The sequence below is a fragment of the Neodiprion fabricii genome, chromosome 7, assembly GCF_021155785.1.
Source record: "Neodiprion fabricii isolate iyNeoFabr1 chromosome 7, iyNeoFabr1.1, whole genome shotgun sequence".
In the NCBI taxonomy this organism is placed as follows: Eukaryota; Metazoa; Arthropoda; class Insecta; order Hymenoptera; family Diprionidae; genus Neodiprion; species Neodiprion fabricii.
Genome location: NC_060245.1, coordinates 9,470,161 through 9,488,978, shown reverse-complemented (window position 1 = coordinate 9,488,978; position 18,818 = coordinate 9,470,161). Strand labels below are relative to the sequence as shown.

The following is an 18,818-nucleotide window of genomic DNA, read 5'->3' as shown; positions in this document are numbered from 1 at the left end:
CGTTCGAGCATTTCGCGACGTTCCTCACGCAAGTAGAAGCCACGCTCAATTCTCGACCTCTTTGCGCTATCTCGGACGATCCACGGGATCCAAGTGCCTTGACTCCAGGACACTTTCTCGTCGGCTCAGCATTGAACACAATTCCTGAGCCGTCACTCATCGAGGTGCCAGTTCAACGGCTATCGCATTGGCAACACTCGCGTCAAATGCTGGAGCATTTTTGGAAACGATGGAGTACGGAGTATCTTCACTTCTTCCGAAACCTCTCGAAATGGCAGACTCATCACGGGAACATCAAAATCGGATCCATCGTTCTCGTAAAAAACGAAAATCTACCTCCATCTTTGTGGCCCCTCGCGAAAGTGATCGAAGTGCATCCGGGAACCGACAGTCTCGTTCGCGTCGTGACCGTTCAAACGAAATCCGCTGTGTTAAAACGTCCGATCGTAAAATTGTGTGTGCTTCCAGTGTCCTCTCAAGACAATTATTGACTCTAAGAATAAATAGCGCACGGCGGGCGGCATAATCTAATTTCGCGATCGTTACCGATAGCGAAGCGGGCGGTATGTTTCGGCAAAGTATCGAATAGTTAAATGTGTGTCTCGCGACACTCAAAATCGTCCTCACACTCGCGTGCAATATTTACTTGCCGTCTCTGCGTCAAATCTCGCCGCTTGCCCGTGTCGCGACTCAAAACCTATCAGCTGTATCTCATGTATTGTCTACTGTCTCGAAATCATGTATGTGTGTAATCTATGTGTTCTCTCGCTCTGTAAATGTTCACTCTCTGTAACGCTCTCTTGCGATACGGTCTGTATCGCCACATCAGAATGAATAAAATTCTCGGTTACTGTTAATCATCATCTCTTTCCATCTCAACATCATCTTCGTTTTATTTACACTCGTCCTCATCACTAATTCGCGCATCCTACGTCGATGATTCATATATTTTTTGCCTTCTCTCTGAATAGTAATTATTCGGATTATTTATATTACTTCAATAAAAGTGTAATACATAAAAATACATGTATCAATGCATAGAAGTACAAGAAATCTTTAAAATCAATACATTAAAAGTTGATGGTTAGTTGCTGTTTGTGAACGTTGTATCGTACAATAAATACTCCTATATGTATTTGTTATACAGCATGGATACCTTGTACTCGGCAGCAGTATACAAGTTGCTGCAGAACTTCGTAATACGCAGGCACACACACACGCGTACAAACATACGCACACATTTAACTCTCAGACCAGAGGTAGTAAACTATACAGTGAGACTACGAAGCATTGCACAAAGAGGAGGCCCCGAGTATAGGATACGCTGTGTAATGTTTTCCATTTCATTCTTTTGCACATTCAATCCGACAAATATATATGTTTGTCTCTTTCTACGTAACGCCTCAAGTTTTCGTGTTACACTTGATTTTACTCCTCATATAATTTCCGTACCGGGCCCTATAACTCAAATCGTTTCTTAAGGAGTAAACACCAAAAAAATTTAATTAGTAAGTGGTACTCCACGGGCCACCACACCAAACTAGATAGATGTAGAAGACCTCGGAATGGGAAGACTTTTGAGTTCATATCATTAGCATGTCGAGTATTGTCGAAGAGGACCTTAGCGTTAGCTCGCAAAACTTGTAAGACGGAGCGTGCAAATTCGGGTGTTTCTGTTAAAAATCTTAAAACGATTGTAGACACATAATGACGGTCTCTAATCCATCTCTCTTAAATTTTGCACAAGCTATTCGTTTGTGGGGTTGTACCCGAAAGGGTATAGCAGGAATGTTATAGCTGTGCTGCTTCTGGATACAGATTGTTACTACCAACACTTACTGACACTTTACTGAGACTCAAACCCTTTTGATGCTATGAGGTCAACACTGCGCTCTGCTTTACCGACGTTGTTTATTATTAAATTATAATCAAATATCGAACAGAGGTTAAAAATCGCGCTGCCTTACTAAAATTATGCTGAAATTCTTACTAACTGAAGGTTATAATCGCGCTGCCTTACCGAAAATTCGCTCAATCTTATCTATCTTACCTGTTATCACCCCACTGACGAATACTTAAAGCCTTTACCCTTAACTGTTCTACGATGTCGCTGCAAACGACTTTCCCAAGGCAATCTGAGTGTTGACCTTGAGTGGCTTCCGGTGTGATGTCAAACACCTCACATTCTACGATTGATAGTTCTGAGAACTGTTTTCCGGTTGAGATTCCGGTGTAATATCAACCACGTGACATTATTTGTCATATAATCAGTTCGCAGAACTGTTTGTCGGCTTGGATGTGATATCAACTACGTGACATTCTTTACTGCATGATTGGTTCCAAGAATTTTGTTCGTCAACTGGAATGCTGGTGTAATATTATTCACGCCACATTCCTTTCTCACCATGATATGAACTACGTGATATTTTTTACCACACCGGTGTAATACCAATGACCTCTATATTTATTAGATTCACGTCAAGAGGTTTCAGAAGCTTCTATAGAATATTCTTACGACGACTTACAGTTTCTAGAATCAAACAATTGTTCAAAAATTTCAGTCTTAACCTTTTCCTGGCCATGGTTCCATATCTGGAACGGATACGTGCGAAGTTCGGTCGGTAAGAGGTTAATAACTAGGATAAAGGTACTATATTAATTCATGAGTACGTCTAAAAATAAGCTTGATTGAATAATTTTAGCTTATATCGGAAACAATCAGTATCACAATCATGATATATTCGCCGGGAATGCGGGATTGTTCCTGAAGATTGCTGATGCACAGTAAGACAAATTGTTCTGCGTCACCATAAAGCATGATGTTACAATATCCAGTTCTGAAGTGACGTGACGTTCTGAAATGCACAATTTGCGTTCGGTATTGCATGCTTATCACACTGTACAGTAGCACTTGAAGTTTTTAGTAGGTTTTGAAGCGATGAATCGCTCAAATCCAGCACATCGACGATTGGGGGATAATTTTCTGCAACTGATTAGTTGCATTCTTATTTCACTGCTCCTTTTACATACACCGCGTTAGCTTTGTCCAATTCGTATTTAGTTGTCCATTCAATGGTATCCGAATTATTTGGTGGTGAAACTTGAAGTAAAGAAGTCGAACTTGGAGGAACAACAAAGTATCGAAGAATCGGAAACCAGACGGATCAAAGTTCCGAATATTCAAGTTACGATGCAGCAAAGTTCCGAAAAGTGAAGTTCTGATGGAGGAAAAATTCTGAAAAATAAACTTTCGACCGAGTGAAATTCCAGAAATTAACATTTACGAGTGGCTGTAGATAATCAGAAAAACTGACAATCAGAATGACCGGGACTCCGATCGTAAAAATATCGAAAATCCAAAACAGAAATGTCAAAGTGGTGAAATTTTACCAAGCCAGAAATTCACAGAACTGAAAATCTACGATTATTCAGAATTTCGATGTTTCGGTTTTTCGGAATTTTTTCATTTTTGCACTTTCGAAATTTTGCTTTTTCGGAATTTTGAGCGTCTGGTTTCTGACCTTTCGAAACTTTCATGTTTCGTCAGAGCTTGATTTCATTACTTCAACCTTGGCCATCAAAAAATTCCGAATTAGGAGGTTTTGGAACTCTTCAAATTCGAAATTTCAACTTCGCCCCTCGTTTTGTCATTTCTGCTACGTTTTCGGAAGACGGTAATTTGTCGAATGGGGTGGGGGTTGAGCGCAAGCTTGAAGAGCCAACGTAAAGTTCTCGATATAACCGTGCGGCTTGAAATTTTATTACGATTGCCATTTTTGACATTGATTCTGAGCGAATATTGCCCCGAGGGAAATTGTTATTCAAATTATATGAGTCTCACATTTCCCTTCGTGGAAAATTTTTTTTTTTTTTTTTATCCCCAACTTTTACCCGTTTGTAGGACACATTTTCCAATTGAGACGTTAGTTCGGCTGAAAACATAATGTGTACTTTGAATTGGGACACCCTGTACAGAAAAAATAAAAAAATGAATAAATAGATAAATAATGAAAAAAAATATGCAACCTAAAAAATAGCTTACATAGGAAACACATCACCAAGTGAATGCGATTTAATCTCACAGAAAAAGGAATAATATTCACCTCGTGTGAGAATTTTTTGGATAATAAAACTTGATGTGGACGTGACGATGAAACAGATTTACAGAATATAATTTTAAAATACACCACTATATTACAATTATACAGTGCAATACGAAACGCCCAAGCTCCCATCTTGGATCAAATTTACTGGCAAGGAAAGACCGACGTTGAAATTAGATGACCGTTAGAAACGTTGAGACAACAACGGTCGGACTAGAAGAAAGGATTATCGGCTAGTAATAGACATAGATATGACCTAAGAACATAGAAGCGAAACAATACAGTTTTGATGATAAAGTAGAGTTATGCACAATAGGTAGCTTAGGAAACTAAGAATGATGTATTACTGACGTATAGATATTACTGAGATGTTCAATATCTTAACTTAAATTAACTGCAAGAGCATCTGCTACAATATTGCACATCTCAAGAAGAAGACGTTTGTAATGTACCGGTTCCACAGCTAAGACGCTAGCACGTTCATAACTAAAAACATGGTCTAGTTCAATGGAGTGTCTGGTTAAAGCAGTGTAATTTTCATCTAGGCCGTGAATGTTCCGTTTTTGCGTGTTTTACAAAATTCCCTGCAAAAACTGTGACAAGATATACAATAGGCAAACAAGTAGGCAATTACATACAAGAATTAAGGAGCACAAACGGAACAAAATCAAAATATATCAAAATTCTTGTATATATTACGCATTTTTAAGGGCACTTTCAAATTCTCTTATAATTCCTGGTCGTTGGACATCCTGTGGCCACAATCGCTTTGCTCATCTCCTCCACAAAATCACTGTTATGTCTTATCGCGAAACCGTAATAAATTGTAGAGGTTGGCAATGCGGTTGCCTATCAGTTCACCTTTTCCTCCTAGTCCGCTGGTATTTTTTGTCTACAATTTCTAAGTCTCGTGCCATTATTTTCTAGATGTGTCCATCATATTCTTTCTTGGTTATTTTTGTATCTTCATATGATGCTCTGTCATTTATTCCCTTATAAGTTTCGGAACCTCCAATGCTAATTTCCTATCGATCTTTCAAATAATTCAGATATTACGTTAACTTCCATTTTTCCGGAAGAACCCTTGCGGTATACAGTACATATATTTTTATGATTATTTTCCTGAAACTCAGCAGTAGTTTCCTTATTCTGGAATATGGGAATTTGGTATATGCACTTGATATTTACATGAAGTACCTCACCAGTGTAATGTCCAATGCCACTACATACTCCCGTGGATGAATTGAAGCACCGCTTGCGCCATCTGCCATTTCCTGACACGTTTAATCACGGATTTGTCTCATTTGTTGCAGTCATTTATTTTTCTTTTCGCACTACTGACTTAAAAATAATAACTTGTACTGACTCTGAAACAGTCGCAATATTTTTTACAATCGCGCTATGCGCAGTCTGTTAGACTGGATGTGCTAGATCCATAATTCCAGAAAATCGTTGCATGCCTTTACTCCGCGATTCCTGTCGTATGCATAGTAAAGCGAACCTAGTATTTTCTTAGTATGCATTAGAAATATATGGGGAAGAGGGAACACTACGGGGCTCACAAGGACACTCTATTTTCAGCTTGAACTAAAGACCATAAATAGAAGTTTTCGTAATTGTTATTGCTTCACCGCACTGCTTGCATTTCACGTGATCACTGATAAACGAAAACACGGTAACGAAATTTATAAAAACATAATCAACATCGAAGTTTATGCTTTGTTCTAAACCAATTGAACTTCGCAGTTTTTTGCCGAAGTACTCACGCGATTAGAGTAGTAGAGAAATAAAGAGAGTTTTGCGAATAGATTCCGATAACGATTACTGTTTTTGCTTTTGCGCTTCTCAATGTGTATGTTCCTTCTTACAAGGAAGGTATCCCAAATCGATCTCTCCGATTTGATTTATTCTGTAATATGTTAAAGTAGACTAAAAACTAAGAGAAACGTAGTTCTTTTTAATCTGCCCTTCAACAGTTTAAGGGGGTGAACCACCCTCTAAAGTAAGGCATGTCAGTGGGCGATTTGGTAGTTTCACCCACAAGAACATATTGTTTAACCAATCCCACTGGAAACTTTTCTCATAACAAGAAATCAAAAATGCCATTTCCCAAAAAAAAAAAAAAGACTAAAAAAAAAATACGTGTCGTTTAGCTTTTAGTCAACTATAATATGTTACAGAAGAAATCAAATCGGAGAGTTCGACCTGAGATACCTTCCTTGTTAGTCCATTCCCCTGCTTCATTTCTCTGCTCTTTTTTTAGCTATTTCATTATGGATTTCCCTACCTTATTCGATTTGTTTGTTCCTTCGATTTTCCTTTCCTTTTCATTTCATGTTTTTCTTTAATCCCCCCCCCCCATCTTCTTCTATTCTTGCGTTCCAGTTCCACCCTGTTATGATTTTTTTTTTCACCTACGATCGCTTCTTTCGTGGTCTTTTTTGGTTTCTCTAGCTTCTTCTTTTCTACATCTTTATTTACGTATACAGTTTTTCTGCCCCACTTCTCCTCTCCTATCGTCATCCTTAGTTGACATCCTTCATTTTCCCTCCTTTTGTCCTTTAGCCTGAAGTCTCTCATTATTCTGGTTATTACTCTTATAAATCTTCCTTTCCTGTCTAGCCTTCTTGATCTTCAACGCCCATCCCTTTGCTAGTCTGTCTTTAATCCTCTTCATCTTCTTTCGCCCACCCATGTCTCCATCCGGTCGATTACGTCCCAATTCGTTACTTGTCTTCAGAGTTTGTCTTTGCGTTTTAGGCCTGTCACGTTTCAGAATCCTTGTTTTTCTATTCAATTTCTTTCTTTCTCTTCATTATTCCATTTTCTAACTAGTCCCCCCGATTCTTTTGTCAGCTTTCACGCATTCTTCGTTCCTCCTCCTTCTTTTCCTTTGATATCTATTGCGTTCTTTTTTTTTTTGTCCCTTATTGCCTTGTCCTCTTTATTCCAATTCCAAAATTTTCCCTATATGTGGATTTTGTCGAACTCTATTTTTTCTTTATTCCCTCGGCTCCTATTCTTTCCTCTCCTGCTATTTTTAATAGCTTTCATCTCGTTTCTCAGGTCATCCTCCATTCTTAGTTAGTTCTTCTCGACTTCCATTTCTTGGTAAGCATATCTCTTTTCTCCTTTGGTGTATAATTCCACTCTCATGATTCTGGAGCTCCCTTTCTCTCTCCTTCCACCTAGTTCTTGGATCCCTTTGATCCTTGTTCCTTTCTCTATTGCCTTTTTCGTTACCTGTGCTATGTCCGCCCCTTCTATCCCTTCGATTACTGTGTTATTTCTTCTACCTAACCTTTGCTGCAACCTGACCTTTTTCTCTACTTTGTCTATTTTTGTTCTTATCTCTTCTCTTTTCATAGTTTTTTTTCCAGTTCTCATATACTGCCATCCGCTTTCTCTCCGTTTCTACCTTCAAGCTGCATTATTGTGTCTTTTATTTGCTTCAGTCCTTCCTTCTATCCGTTTTCTCTTTCGCTTACGTGCTCAATTTTCACTTCTAGTTCTGTTTTATCTTGTTCTAGCCATTTCTATCTCTACTCCATCCTTTTTATCCAATTTCAGGAAAGTTAAATGTCAGCTTCCGGTACAGCTACTTCAGATGAAATACTGTACCCGAATTGGCTTACAAGAGGAGGGCGCGATTTGTAAATAATCGATTTTGATGAAAGTCAGATATGTTGTAGAGGATTTTCTGGGTGAATAAGAGTTGTTATCCTAATTCCGGTTAGTCTGGTACTTAAGGCAAATACCTCTACAACATATCTGAGTTTCATCAAAATCGATTATTTACAAATCGCGCCCTCCCCTTGTTAACGCTGTCGCTTATAATTCGAAAACCATGCGTTTAACGAGCTCCTCCGGCACAAAATTTTTGAGTTGTATTTTAGCGAGGTATTATGATGGCATATCCATGGAATGGCACTAAAGAGTACCCATTAAGAGGATGCGACAGTCAGTCTTTACTGACTGAGATACAATTCATTTTCACGTCGTGTTTCGTGGGTCGCGTCCTCTTTAATAAAAACGAGGTCGCGTATTTTTTCATTTGGTCACGATTTCCAACTCTAGAAAACAACGATCTAGGGAATAGGAATAAATGAAATAAACACACATTTTGAGCCACCAGTTCTATGTCTTATTATGGCTCAGAGTCTTTGAGGTATGAACCTCAGAGAAAAAAACCCTTCGCAAATGTTGAATTTACAATGTGTATAAGATATTTGTCATATCAAATATATTTCGCACAATTAATTATTTCGGAGGTGAAATCTACGAGTAGGAGACATTATATATATGTGGTTGTATTGATTGCTGGTTTCGTTTGAAACTTCCGAATTGAATCTCTATATTTATGTATATTTGCGTTGGGCGTCTGGACTGTTTCGTGCAGTATAATCGTGGTAAATGAAGTCACTGGCGACTTCGTGTAAGCATTGCGCTTGTGCTCAGGTATCACCGCTTGATTCGGTGTAGCTGAAGGATTATCTTGTATGAGTCGAAGTATGTACAAGCAATGCTCATTGGTACAACCGGGCTGCGCCGGTGTGCCTGGCGGGACGTACCGCGCTTGTGTTAGTGTACTTACGAAGTTATTCCAGCTCCCCTGCATGCAACAATCAGGAAGGATTTGAAAATACAAGACACCACAAGATCCAAGTATCAATCGAATTGCAGACAAACTTTTTAGATTTATCCGTCTTTCTGGAAACGCACACAGAAAAGAAAAAGGCAAAAGGAATGAACCGACCGACCCCGAATCGCTCGAGTACTTGACTGATGCGGCCTGGCCCGCGCTATCTCCTCCACCTTCATGCTCGTCTAAATAAAACACATGCAAAGACAAAATAGAGAGAGTCGGCCGCGCGACGCATTTGTTCGTATACACGCGTGAGCGACCGTTCGTGCCTGGGCACCTCTGACTATTCGTTCGACCGAACACGTCGAATAATAACCCGAAACGGGAGCATGCAATGGATTAAGTCGATTATTTATAAAGAATGGATTCCAGTTAGTATCCAGAATCCACTGGAATTGGGAAAAACCGATTTATTTTGCAACATAAAATGTTTCGGTGTCATCTACGTTGACTGTTGTCGTGGCTTACGTATCACTGATAGGAAAACGCCATAGCGTAATTTTATGTGCGATGCGCGACACATTTATCCAGAAACATTTGTGTTTCAGGTAATAAATCTGCCAGAAAATGCATTCCTACAGTTGTTAGTAATTTTCGACCGTCAACGGCTTGAATGAGCTTTGATTATTTAGGTAAAGTTGCACGATTGCTGCTGCTGTAATGGCACAACTGGTACTGCGTGACTCAACATTAAACTCTACTCATCAATAGGAGTCACGTGATACTGCGTGTAAGTAATACAGTAGCGGCAAACATACAACTTGACTCGAACAATCACGGCTCATTCAACCCGTTAATGATCACTAATTACATACTGAGAACCGTAGAAATGCATTTTCATCGCTATTTCTCTAAATAACTCGATTACTTTGTACGTTTTATGAGCACTAGTGCTTAAAAGTCGACTTCAAATGATTTAAAATTTAACTTTAACTTTTTTGTACCAATGATGCGTAGACTCGGGTAAGAGTCAACATAAATGACGCCCCTATTTCACGATACAAAATTAGTCCATTTTTTTCGATATCAATGCATTTTGGGTACTAGCTGAAGCTATTTTTCAAACATAATTTATTTACCCATTTCATGTCACTGTCTTGTGATAATTTGCAAATTTTTTCATTATTACATCTTGGTAAATAAAGACTGACTATAGCAACCTTCCAATGCAATAAACTATTAAAATAAAGATCAGTATTTTCCAGTTGTAGAATGATATAAAATATTGGGTCTCCAAAATATGTGTATGTTCTCTAAATAACGCAAAATCGTGGTTTGCAGAATTTCAGACAGACATGAATTTTTCAACGTTACATTAATATTACAAACTTAAACCTTCATACTGCGGTTGTGAAGTCGTGTCGAAACCTTGAGTTTCTTCCAATTGGTATTTCCTACCACGTTTTGATTTTCTGTCAAATTTTCTATCGCGCCACATTATTCTGTCGGCTGTGAAAGCATCAAAAGCTGGCTGCATCGGCGGACAACTGCAACACGTACACATACGAAAATTGATTCCGCTACAGCTAATACTGCTTTCGAACTAGTCACGTTGGCAAGGAATTACAATTGGAGAATTTCAGCTTGTAACGCGCAGCCCGAAGGAGAAGCAATCCTTCAATTGCAATTCCTTGACAGCGTCACCAGTTAGGGAGAAAAACCAGCTGTCGCAAAATCAATTTCTGTATGTGGACGTCCTTTGTCCTATGGCGTTCTCTACTTACAGCATTGAACACTCACGAAGTCTGATTTTCCAACATTTTGGCCCATAAAAACGGCTCTATGCAATAGGGATTGTGCGCATTACGTGTTGTGAATGGTAAACGCTGTTAGCTTGAGATTCGATGTTTTCGATAATAGGGAAAAGTCTATCACTCCCATCAAAGAATTCAATGTTAAAGGATCTATAATAATAACAGAGTTTCATTGCAGAGAATGAGAAAATAGCACACTCACATATGATTAAATATGCCATTGATGTAGTTTGTCTTACACTTTTTGACATGTTATGAATAATCCATTTTTTTCGGGTCCCTGGTTTTGTCTGTGCAACTTATATGGAATGCGCGATTATACATGTACATATTTTACAAATGAGTATTATGTAAAACAAGTAGCGAATTGTATCTTTTGAAAATGTGAAACATGTACCAGCAGCTACTTTTTTAAATCCACAAATAGCGTAATTTGTCATTGTACCATCTGTGAATATGTATATTATATACAGTGAACATTCTCTCAACGGACACCTCTTAACAGCGGATACCTTCTTATAATGAACAAGTTAGATATCCTCGATAGAAAAGCATCGCGCTAACTGAAAATATACCTTCCAATATTTAACATCCTTAACAACGGACGCAAACACTGCCGGGGATGCATTTGTTCATGAAAAAATTTCCTAATAGCGGACAGGCTTGCAAAATTTTCAGTTTGTTCATTGTTTACCGAACTCTTGGCTGTTGACGTACCATCGCGTACGCTAGAGTTTGCTACATATTACGAAACCGTTCTTTTTTGAACCTATTACATATATATTTTATTATGTATTTTATTATAACAAAAAGTGTTGTTCTGTTTTGTTTGTTACAATTTATGTATTTTGAATACTTACATACATTTATTCGTTCATGTTCTTTCGTCTATTAAAATATTACATGTTTTGTGGGAATGTGTATACTTATTCGCAATAAGATACGACATATTTGTGCACTAAAAAATTAGGCATTTCCTAAATAACAGACACTACTCAATAGCGGACAAGATTTCCGATCCCAAAAGTGCCCGCTATATGGAAATTTCAATGTAGTTGACTTTGATTGCTCAGAAGTTACCAGGGAGGCAAGATTTTTATTGGCAAGCTGCTAGACTCATCAGGAAAGCATCAGACCTTCAGATCACGGATTCTACTGAAACTTTTAAGTGTGTTCCTTTGCCCCAAAATATGAAGCTTGTGATAAAAAGTTTTATTCATTGGGCCGTTCTTCAGTTCGGTTAAAATTAATTATATCAGCAGTTTATTGGGTGGAATACCCTGATCAAAGAATCCTGTTGTCCATTTCTGCTCTCAATATTCATTTGCATTGATAGAAGGGTAATTTTTGGATATGAAGGTCAGAAAAATTAAACAAAATTGAAATTTGTTTACGTTTCAGCCCGAGTTGGGGTCTTCCTCGGAACGGAATAATTATTATGGTCTTCACGGACCGCATAGTGCACAAGCAAGAGTATTAATTTAAAAACACAAGTGATGTAGATGAATGGAATGGACCAGTTAGCAATACATTATTTGAAAAACGACAAACCAATACGTCTCTTCCAACTACTCATATTCACTGACTCATCTCTTAAGTGCCTGGGAAGGAATTTGAAGTCAACGCAACTGTCAATCGACGTACTATCGTACTATCGTACTGGTCAGTGGCGATAGTACATCGATTGATAGTTGCGTTAAATTCAAATTCCTTTCCAGTCACTTAAGAGATAAGTCGGTGAATATCAGTAGTTGGGAGAGACGTTTGGTTTGTCGGTTTTCAAATACTGTACTGCTAACTGGTCCATTCCATTTATCTACATGACTTGTGTTTTTAAATTAATACTCTTGCTTGTGCACTATGCGGTCCATTAAGACCATGATAAATATTTCGTTCCGAGGAGGGCCCCAACTCGGGCCGAAACGTAAACAAATTTCACTTCGTTTAATTTTTCTGACGTTCATATCCAAGAATTAACCTTCTATCATCATCTTGTGGTCAAGAATCACCACCTACATTAATTTTTATTATTCTCTCCTAAAGTTTCAATTACAGGGTCTTGTACAGGGCGTCCCATTTGAGATAAAATAAGTTTCAATACATCGAAAACTATACATTAAACTGAAAAACACCTTTTGGACAAAAGTTGCTGTATATGAAAAGGGACATCAGATGAGCATCCCAGTTGTTGAGTCCGGGGTCTCTGCTGGGCCCATCGAAACCCAACTGTTATTTTTCAAACAGCACCTGGTATTTTTTATAGAATTTCCTCATTTCTCGTCGAAAAATAAGTAAGTTTTACTCGGAGTCATTTTTTGGTTTCCGTCTTCAAACAGTCCGAAAACGTTAATCGAAGTTTTCTCGTAAAAAAAGTGGCAATACGTCAATGGTTGCGCTCAATTTCAAAATGAGAACGCGTTCAAGAACCTCCCCGCGGTGTACATTGGGTAACGCTGATGCTGGTGGTTCTCGAATGCTTAGCAATGCTGAAAAACTAATGAAAACAAGTGCTCAAACATTTTTTAATGTTGAATAATTCTGTTCACCGTAGGACTCATTCTCAAGGTTTCATTTAAAAGACAAAAGTTGAGCCTTGATGAGCCTAGCAGAGGCTCCGGACCCAAAAATCGGGTTGCTCATCTGATGTCCCCCTTCATGTACAACAAATTTTGTTTGAAACATTTTTTAATTTAATGTTTTCGCCTCAAGTTATGTTTAGATAAATTTAAGCCCGTTTTTCAAAATAGGACACCTTGTAGATTTTAGTTTAACAGATATGTTATTATTTCAGAGCCACAGTAAAGTATAAAATTAATCGCGTTCCTGATGTATTGTAAATCGAGCAAAGGAAGGCTGAATGGATGGAATCGCAAATGAGAAGTTCCATATTTTGAGCTAAAGAAACATCCTTAAAAGTTTCAGCAGAATCTGTGATCCGGAGATCTGATACTCTCCTTGCTGGTAAAACATATTGTGTAACGCTGAATATCTCATATTTTATTTGAAGTAGTACTCTACGTCCATATATTTGATTGATTCTCGTTAAAAATGTAATCGGTCAAAAGTGTTCCCTATTTTGGTATTTAAACTGTAAGATTGAAATATATCTGAATACTGACTAACTTGCCGTTTCTACTTTTTGTTTTTTCACTAGGGTTTGGCAGATTTCCAACGACGATGACTACGTATACCCAAGGAAGCTACACATGTATGCCATTTACCTGTTTTAATTAGTAACTCAAGGTAGTGCACGCAATTACCATAGCTCTATGCATAACTCCTATCCAGTTTCTTAGTAGTTACCTAGATACCAATATTCCGGATTTTTTGAGGCAAGGGGTATCCACTCCTGCTTAATTGTATGCAAGCTCTCGTTGCCAATAAACAGCATTACAAGAAATGAGGTATCAACATGTACTTTTAGCAGATGAGATTATCAGAACCACACAGTGAAATGCTAACCAAAGCATAATTCACCCGAAGATTGCTAGAAACTCATTGCACTTTACCGTTTCATGTGATTACGTAGTTTTGGTTCTTCGTAATTATTCAAATATTCCGCTCAAGATGCTTAAGGGAGCTTTCCAGTGTGACAGCCCGAAAAATCGCTGTTTTTCGCGATTTTTTTTTTTAAAGAAAAAATAATCTAATCGGTCTGGTTTTTTTTTTATACATTAATTGGGTATTGAAGAATACTAAACAATTTTTTAAAGATCGATTTATTTATTAATTAATATCTATAAAAATGATGAAACAATTGTTGCAGAAAATGCACTTGGATGTGGTGTCCACGTTGGGGGTCACAATTTTGATCTGAAACAAAAAACACAAAAAGATTATTGATCGGTATATAATTGGCTTTCGTGCTATGGAGGCTTTTTTCTTTTTTTTTTTTTTTGCAAAAATGGCGCCGGTTTGAACAAAAAGTATCTATTTTAGCATTTTTTTTGGCAGTTTTTTTTACCAAAAAATAGGAAGATGTCAAAAAAAAAAAAAAAGCTTCCATAGCACGATAAACAATGACGTTAAGAATATTGTGTAAAAAATTCAACTCGATAGCTTTAAAACTCTGCCCTCCAAGTTGGACACCGTTTTGAAAAATGCTGTTTCGAGAAAAACGCGTTCAAAGTTTCAAGTGAGGAAATTTTAGGTAAATCGTTTACTTACGGTCAATCAGCGATGCCAGGTCCGTACAATATCCCTTCTGCTTCTTCGAAAAGATCGTGGTCAATGGATTGTTCAGTCCGACGAGCTGTCCTCGCCTCTTTGCTATCCAGGGACGCCTGGCGGTTTGCTCGGATGATGCGCGCATTCTTGTACTTAGCGGCGAAATCTGCAGCGCTCGGCCCTATCGTGCATCCCATCGTCTTCAAAATTTTTAAAATTGGGTCGTAACCTTCATTGAAGGTGCACACAGCACACTGCGTAGCGATTTCTACTATCTGCTTGCCGCAGAATACGTGCTTTGGGGCTAGTTGCCACACACAGTGATTGATTGATTTTCAAGAATTTAGCACGCCATCCACTTTTTTTTTGAAAATTGAGTGCGACAAAAAAATAAGTCGCGCGACTAATTTACGGCTAATTAACGGCAAATTATCCAATAGTCCGAATTCACATTTTCGACAATTGGCGAGCCAAGTTCAAGTACGTGCAGGTAGGAACGAGACAATAGAAATAACAGTCGCACGGGCAGACGGCCGACGCGGCAGCTGTAGCGCTCCGTTGCCTTCTTCCAAAAAATGCTGTACAGTAACCGAAATAATCTGGATTTCGGCATGAAAATTTCAGGGAATATTCGGAAGAGTGTATACTATTCGATAAAGCAAAAAAAAAAAAAAATCGATTTTTTGAAAATTTCACACTGGAAAGCTCCCTTAACAAACCTATAACGTATGACGACAATTTCTTGCACTGGAATACAATGCTATCTGTGGAGATTCTCAATTCGACACGACTTGAATTTAGTTTGGATTTTGGATTATGTTTATAGCTATGTGTAAATCATAATTCCTAAAAGTTGCGTTATTTTCATGTCAATTATTTGATACAGGTCAGTTGAATCCGATGAAACAGACCAGAAATATCGTTTCACGTCCATCCGTATCAAAAAACTTCCTTAAAAGTAGAACATCGAAAAGCACGAACAATACGCGTAATAACCGTTAAAAATTAGAGACATGTAAACATATCAGATTGTTGTGAAAATGATATACATTACCGTAGTTTCCACTTCGACGAAGAAATTTAATATCTTTCGTTACCAAGTAGTATGACATCACTACTATACAAGGCGTGAGATTGGCGTGTTGGCGGCAATTGTCAATCTTCAGATCTGCAAAGATGAATCGTATGTACCTGTATAATCCCCCAAAATTGATATTTTCTCTGATATTCAAAGCTGTAGTTGCCCGAAGAAAAGTTGTTAGAAAAGTCTCATCTGAAATCTTGTCACATATAATAAGACCTGTTTGAGGGTAGAGGAATGACGTGGGAAAGAGAGCCACTCTTTGCTCCCCCCCCTCCCCCCCCTTTCCGCCGAAAAGGTGGCAGGAAGTGGGGTGAAGGAGATGAAAGTATTATGGACCCTGCTTCCCCCGCTACTATTCTCCTCCCCAACGAGTCTCATTATTGTTAAAAAGTGGTGACAACTGTTGGTTTAAGAGGATCGTGTTATGGTAATTACCGTTATTTTAAACCATTTCGAACAGCTGATGCATAAAATTTTTCTTATAAAATGCGTAATAAGAAATGGTATTCAAGATTATAATCAATTGCAGAAAGTTGAAAATCAACGACATGGTTTTGCAACTTTAGAGCAGATACCTAAATTCAGCACAGCTTACTTAAAATTTTGAATACTTTATCTGCGTTGGTTATAAATCATCAGCAGAAACGTAAACACATGTATGAGCGAAGGCACTCGACGTATCAACGTTGAATCACGTCCAACCTTTGTCCTAGTTGAGAAAATTCTAGACCTCAAAATGACAGAAAAAGTGGAACCCATGCATTGCAGACGAATTCCACGTAAAATATCCCGTCACAAGGAGAGCTGAAAGTAGGGAGGTTAATCGAAGCGGATTTCGTTCAGCTTCCACGTGATGATGATACTTTATGATCTCTGAACCATCATGGTTCTCTCTTCGATCTCATTAGTTCTGGCTGCTGCGTATTTATGATTTTAAATTTTATGACATTTGGGTCAGTTCCAGCAATAGCTCAACCGCAACTTCGCATACGAAGCTAAGCGTGGATGCAATAGTATGGCACTAAAGTGGTGCGTGGTGAGTTGTGGGATCGATTTCCTGTCTCTGGATGCTTTTTTTTATAAACCGTTGATATCAATTTTTGGCATTATAACTGTATTAATGCTATTTATCTGTATATTACATATAAAAAAGAACGACGTACAGGAGATCGAACCCAGGGCCCTTCGCTTGACAGTTAGGTGCTGAAGCTGGCAACACAAATTTTCTAACGTCCAATGTTCAGTTTCACTTACAGACCAACTGAACACTTACACTGCTCTGGCCAATCAAATGCTGCGACACACATGAGTGTTCTGACCATCTGTCGGCGAGATTGAACTCTGGGCACTGAAAAATTTGTGTCATTTTGAGATTGTGATATCAAAATAGGTAGAGCCTATGACAGGGAACGGTGAAAATATACATCGAATCGTTGATCAGTAGCAACTACCTCGTGCAGGCTAAATGAAGTCCATAATGATCAGCCTCTCTAGTCTCATTGTGAGTCGAGCAATTCACAGCTGATTCACTTACAATTATCGAGGATGGCTGAAATATTGTCAGTTCTGTTCTTTCTTCAGTCCTCTGAGGCGATAGAGTGATGAAACATAGCTTACGTTACTCTCGGAATCACAAGGAAGATATTGGGGGCTTTCCATCAACGAAGTCAATCGACACAGTGCGACACAGTGATAGGTAGACATAGTGCTTTCCAACAACAACAAAATACATTTTGACTAGAACCTCCCCTTCAGTCGTTGCAGCTCGCAAGCTGCATCGAGACAGGATTGTTAACTGTTTGTGTCAATTCTGGGTTACTCTACTGATTCGATATTTAAACCCGAAGCATTATTTATCCTTTGTAATAACTACACCTTGTTCATTTTAATAGAAATTAGTGAATTGTTACTTATGGCTTATGAGATCATTATAGTAACACCTATAATTTACCTAGATCCCATGGATCTCGAATTTACCCTACATTGCACTCTGGAGCCTGTGTCTAGAGCTATCTAGAGTTTGGCTGTGTGTTTATCAGTTGAAATCTTAAAAATCTGCTCACTAGCTTTCACGTTCATCCCGAACATATACTTACGTAGAGCTATCTTTCTATTTCATAGTAATCAAAATAACCAATGACAATAAACTCACAAGAAGGTATTAATAATTTAAAATAATGAAAACACTAAATAAACACCAAGAAGTATAATAATAAATTTAAAAAATGCAAATATTTAATACGCATGTTTTATTACTTCGACATATTGGAGCCATAACTTTTTCATCAAAATGGGATTCGAAAAACTTATCTCTAGTATCCAAAGGTCAAGTGGATAACATTAATCATTAAATAAAATAATAAAATTAACTTGTTATTTCTTCCTCGTTCTTTCTTTTCATCATGCAGTTAACAATTGTACTGTAATTTAGTGCACACTATAAAAAATCCTAATTGCAGCCAGATGGTTATTTTTATCCCAAAAATTTGGTCCAAAGTTAGTAAATCTGCTTAAATGCAAGTTTGAAAATTATTATTGAGTGCACCGTAGTGTTGCCAATCTATTTTCAGAGAAAATAAATACGTTTTTGAGAAAGCGTCTTTACCTATTGTATTTTGATAACTCTTTTTTTAGACACTATTCAATATAACGTCTTTTCTTGTTGTAATACAATATAGTATTTTCTCGAGACGATATGTGTATCAGCCTATTTTCCAGTAGTATTTTGACATAACATGTTTTGTGCTATATGTTGATTTGAAGTATTATTTGAGAATTTTTACCGTTTGCATCCCTGAACTAGTTCTGAAACCATAATGAAATATCTCTACAAAGTTTCAGCTCTGCACTTCGATAAGAAGTCATGCTGCGAATACAAGTTTCTTTTGCATATCGAATATAGAATGTCACAGTTTTTCAGTTTGCATCACTTTCTCTTCGTCTTCGAAATATATTCATACTTGGATGCTTTTTATAGACCCACTGGAAATCGACTACACCAATTCCAAATAGATAGATGTATGTCTTCAATTGAAGATGAATTATAAGTTATAATTTTTCCATCG

At 37.8% G+C, this 18,818-nt stretch overlaps 1 protein-coding gene across 2 annotated transcripts in view; it reads left to right on the top strand.

Annotated features, from left to right (window-relative positions):
• The window catches only part of LOC124187111 (protein O-GlcNAcase), a 142,694-nt gene that overhangs the window by 95,341 nt on the left and 28,535 nt on the right, over positions 1 to 18,818 (top strand). The window contains exon 8 of one of the 2 annotated variants that reach the window (XM_046579373.1): positions 13,657 to 13,710. The exons of the other annotated variant lie outside the window; for it this stretch is intronic. Coding sequence (XP_046435329.1) covers positions 13,657 to 13,710 — 54 coding nt within the window. The remainder of the gene's footprint in view (positions 1 to 13,656; positions 13,711 to 18,818) is intronic. 2 annotated transcript variants of the gene reach the window in all.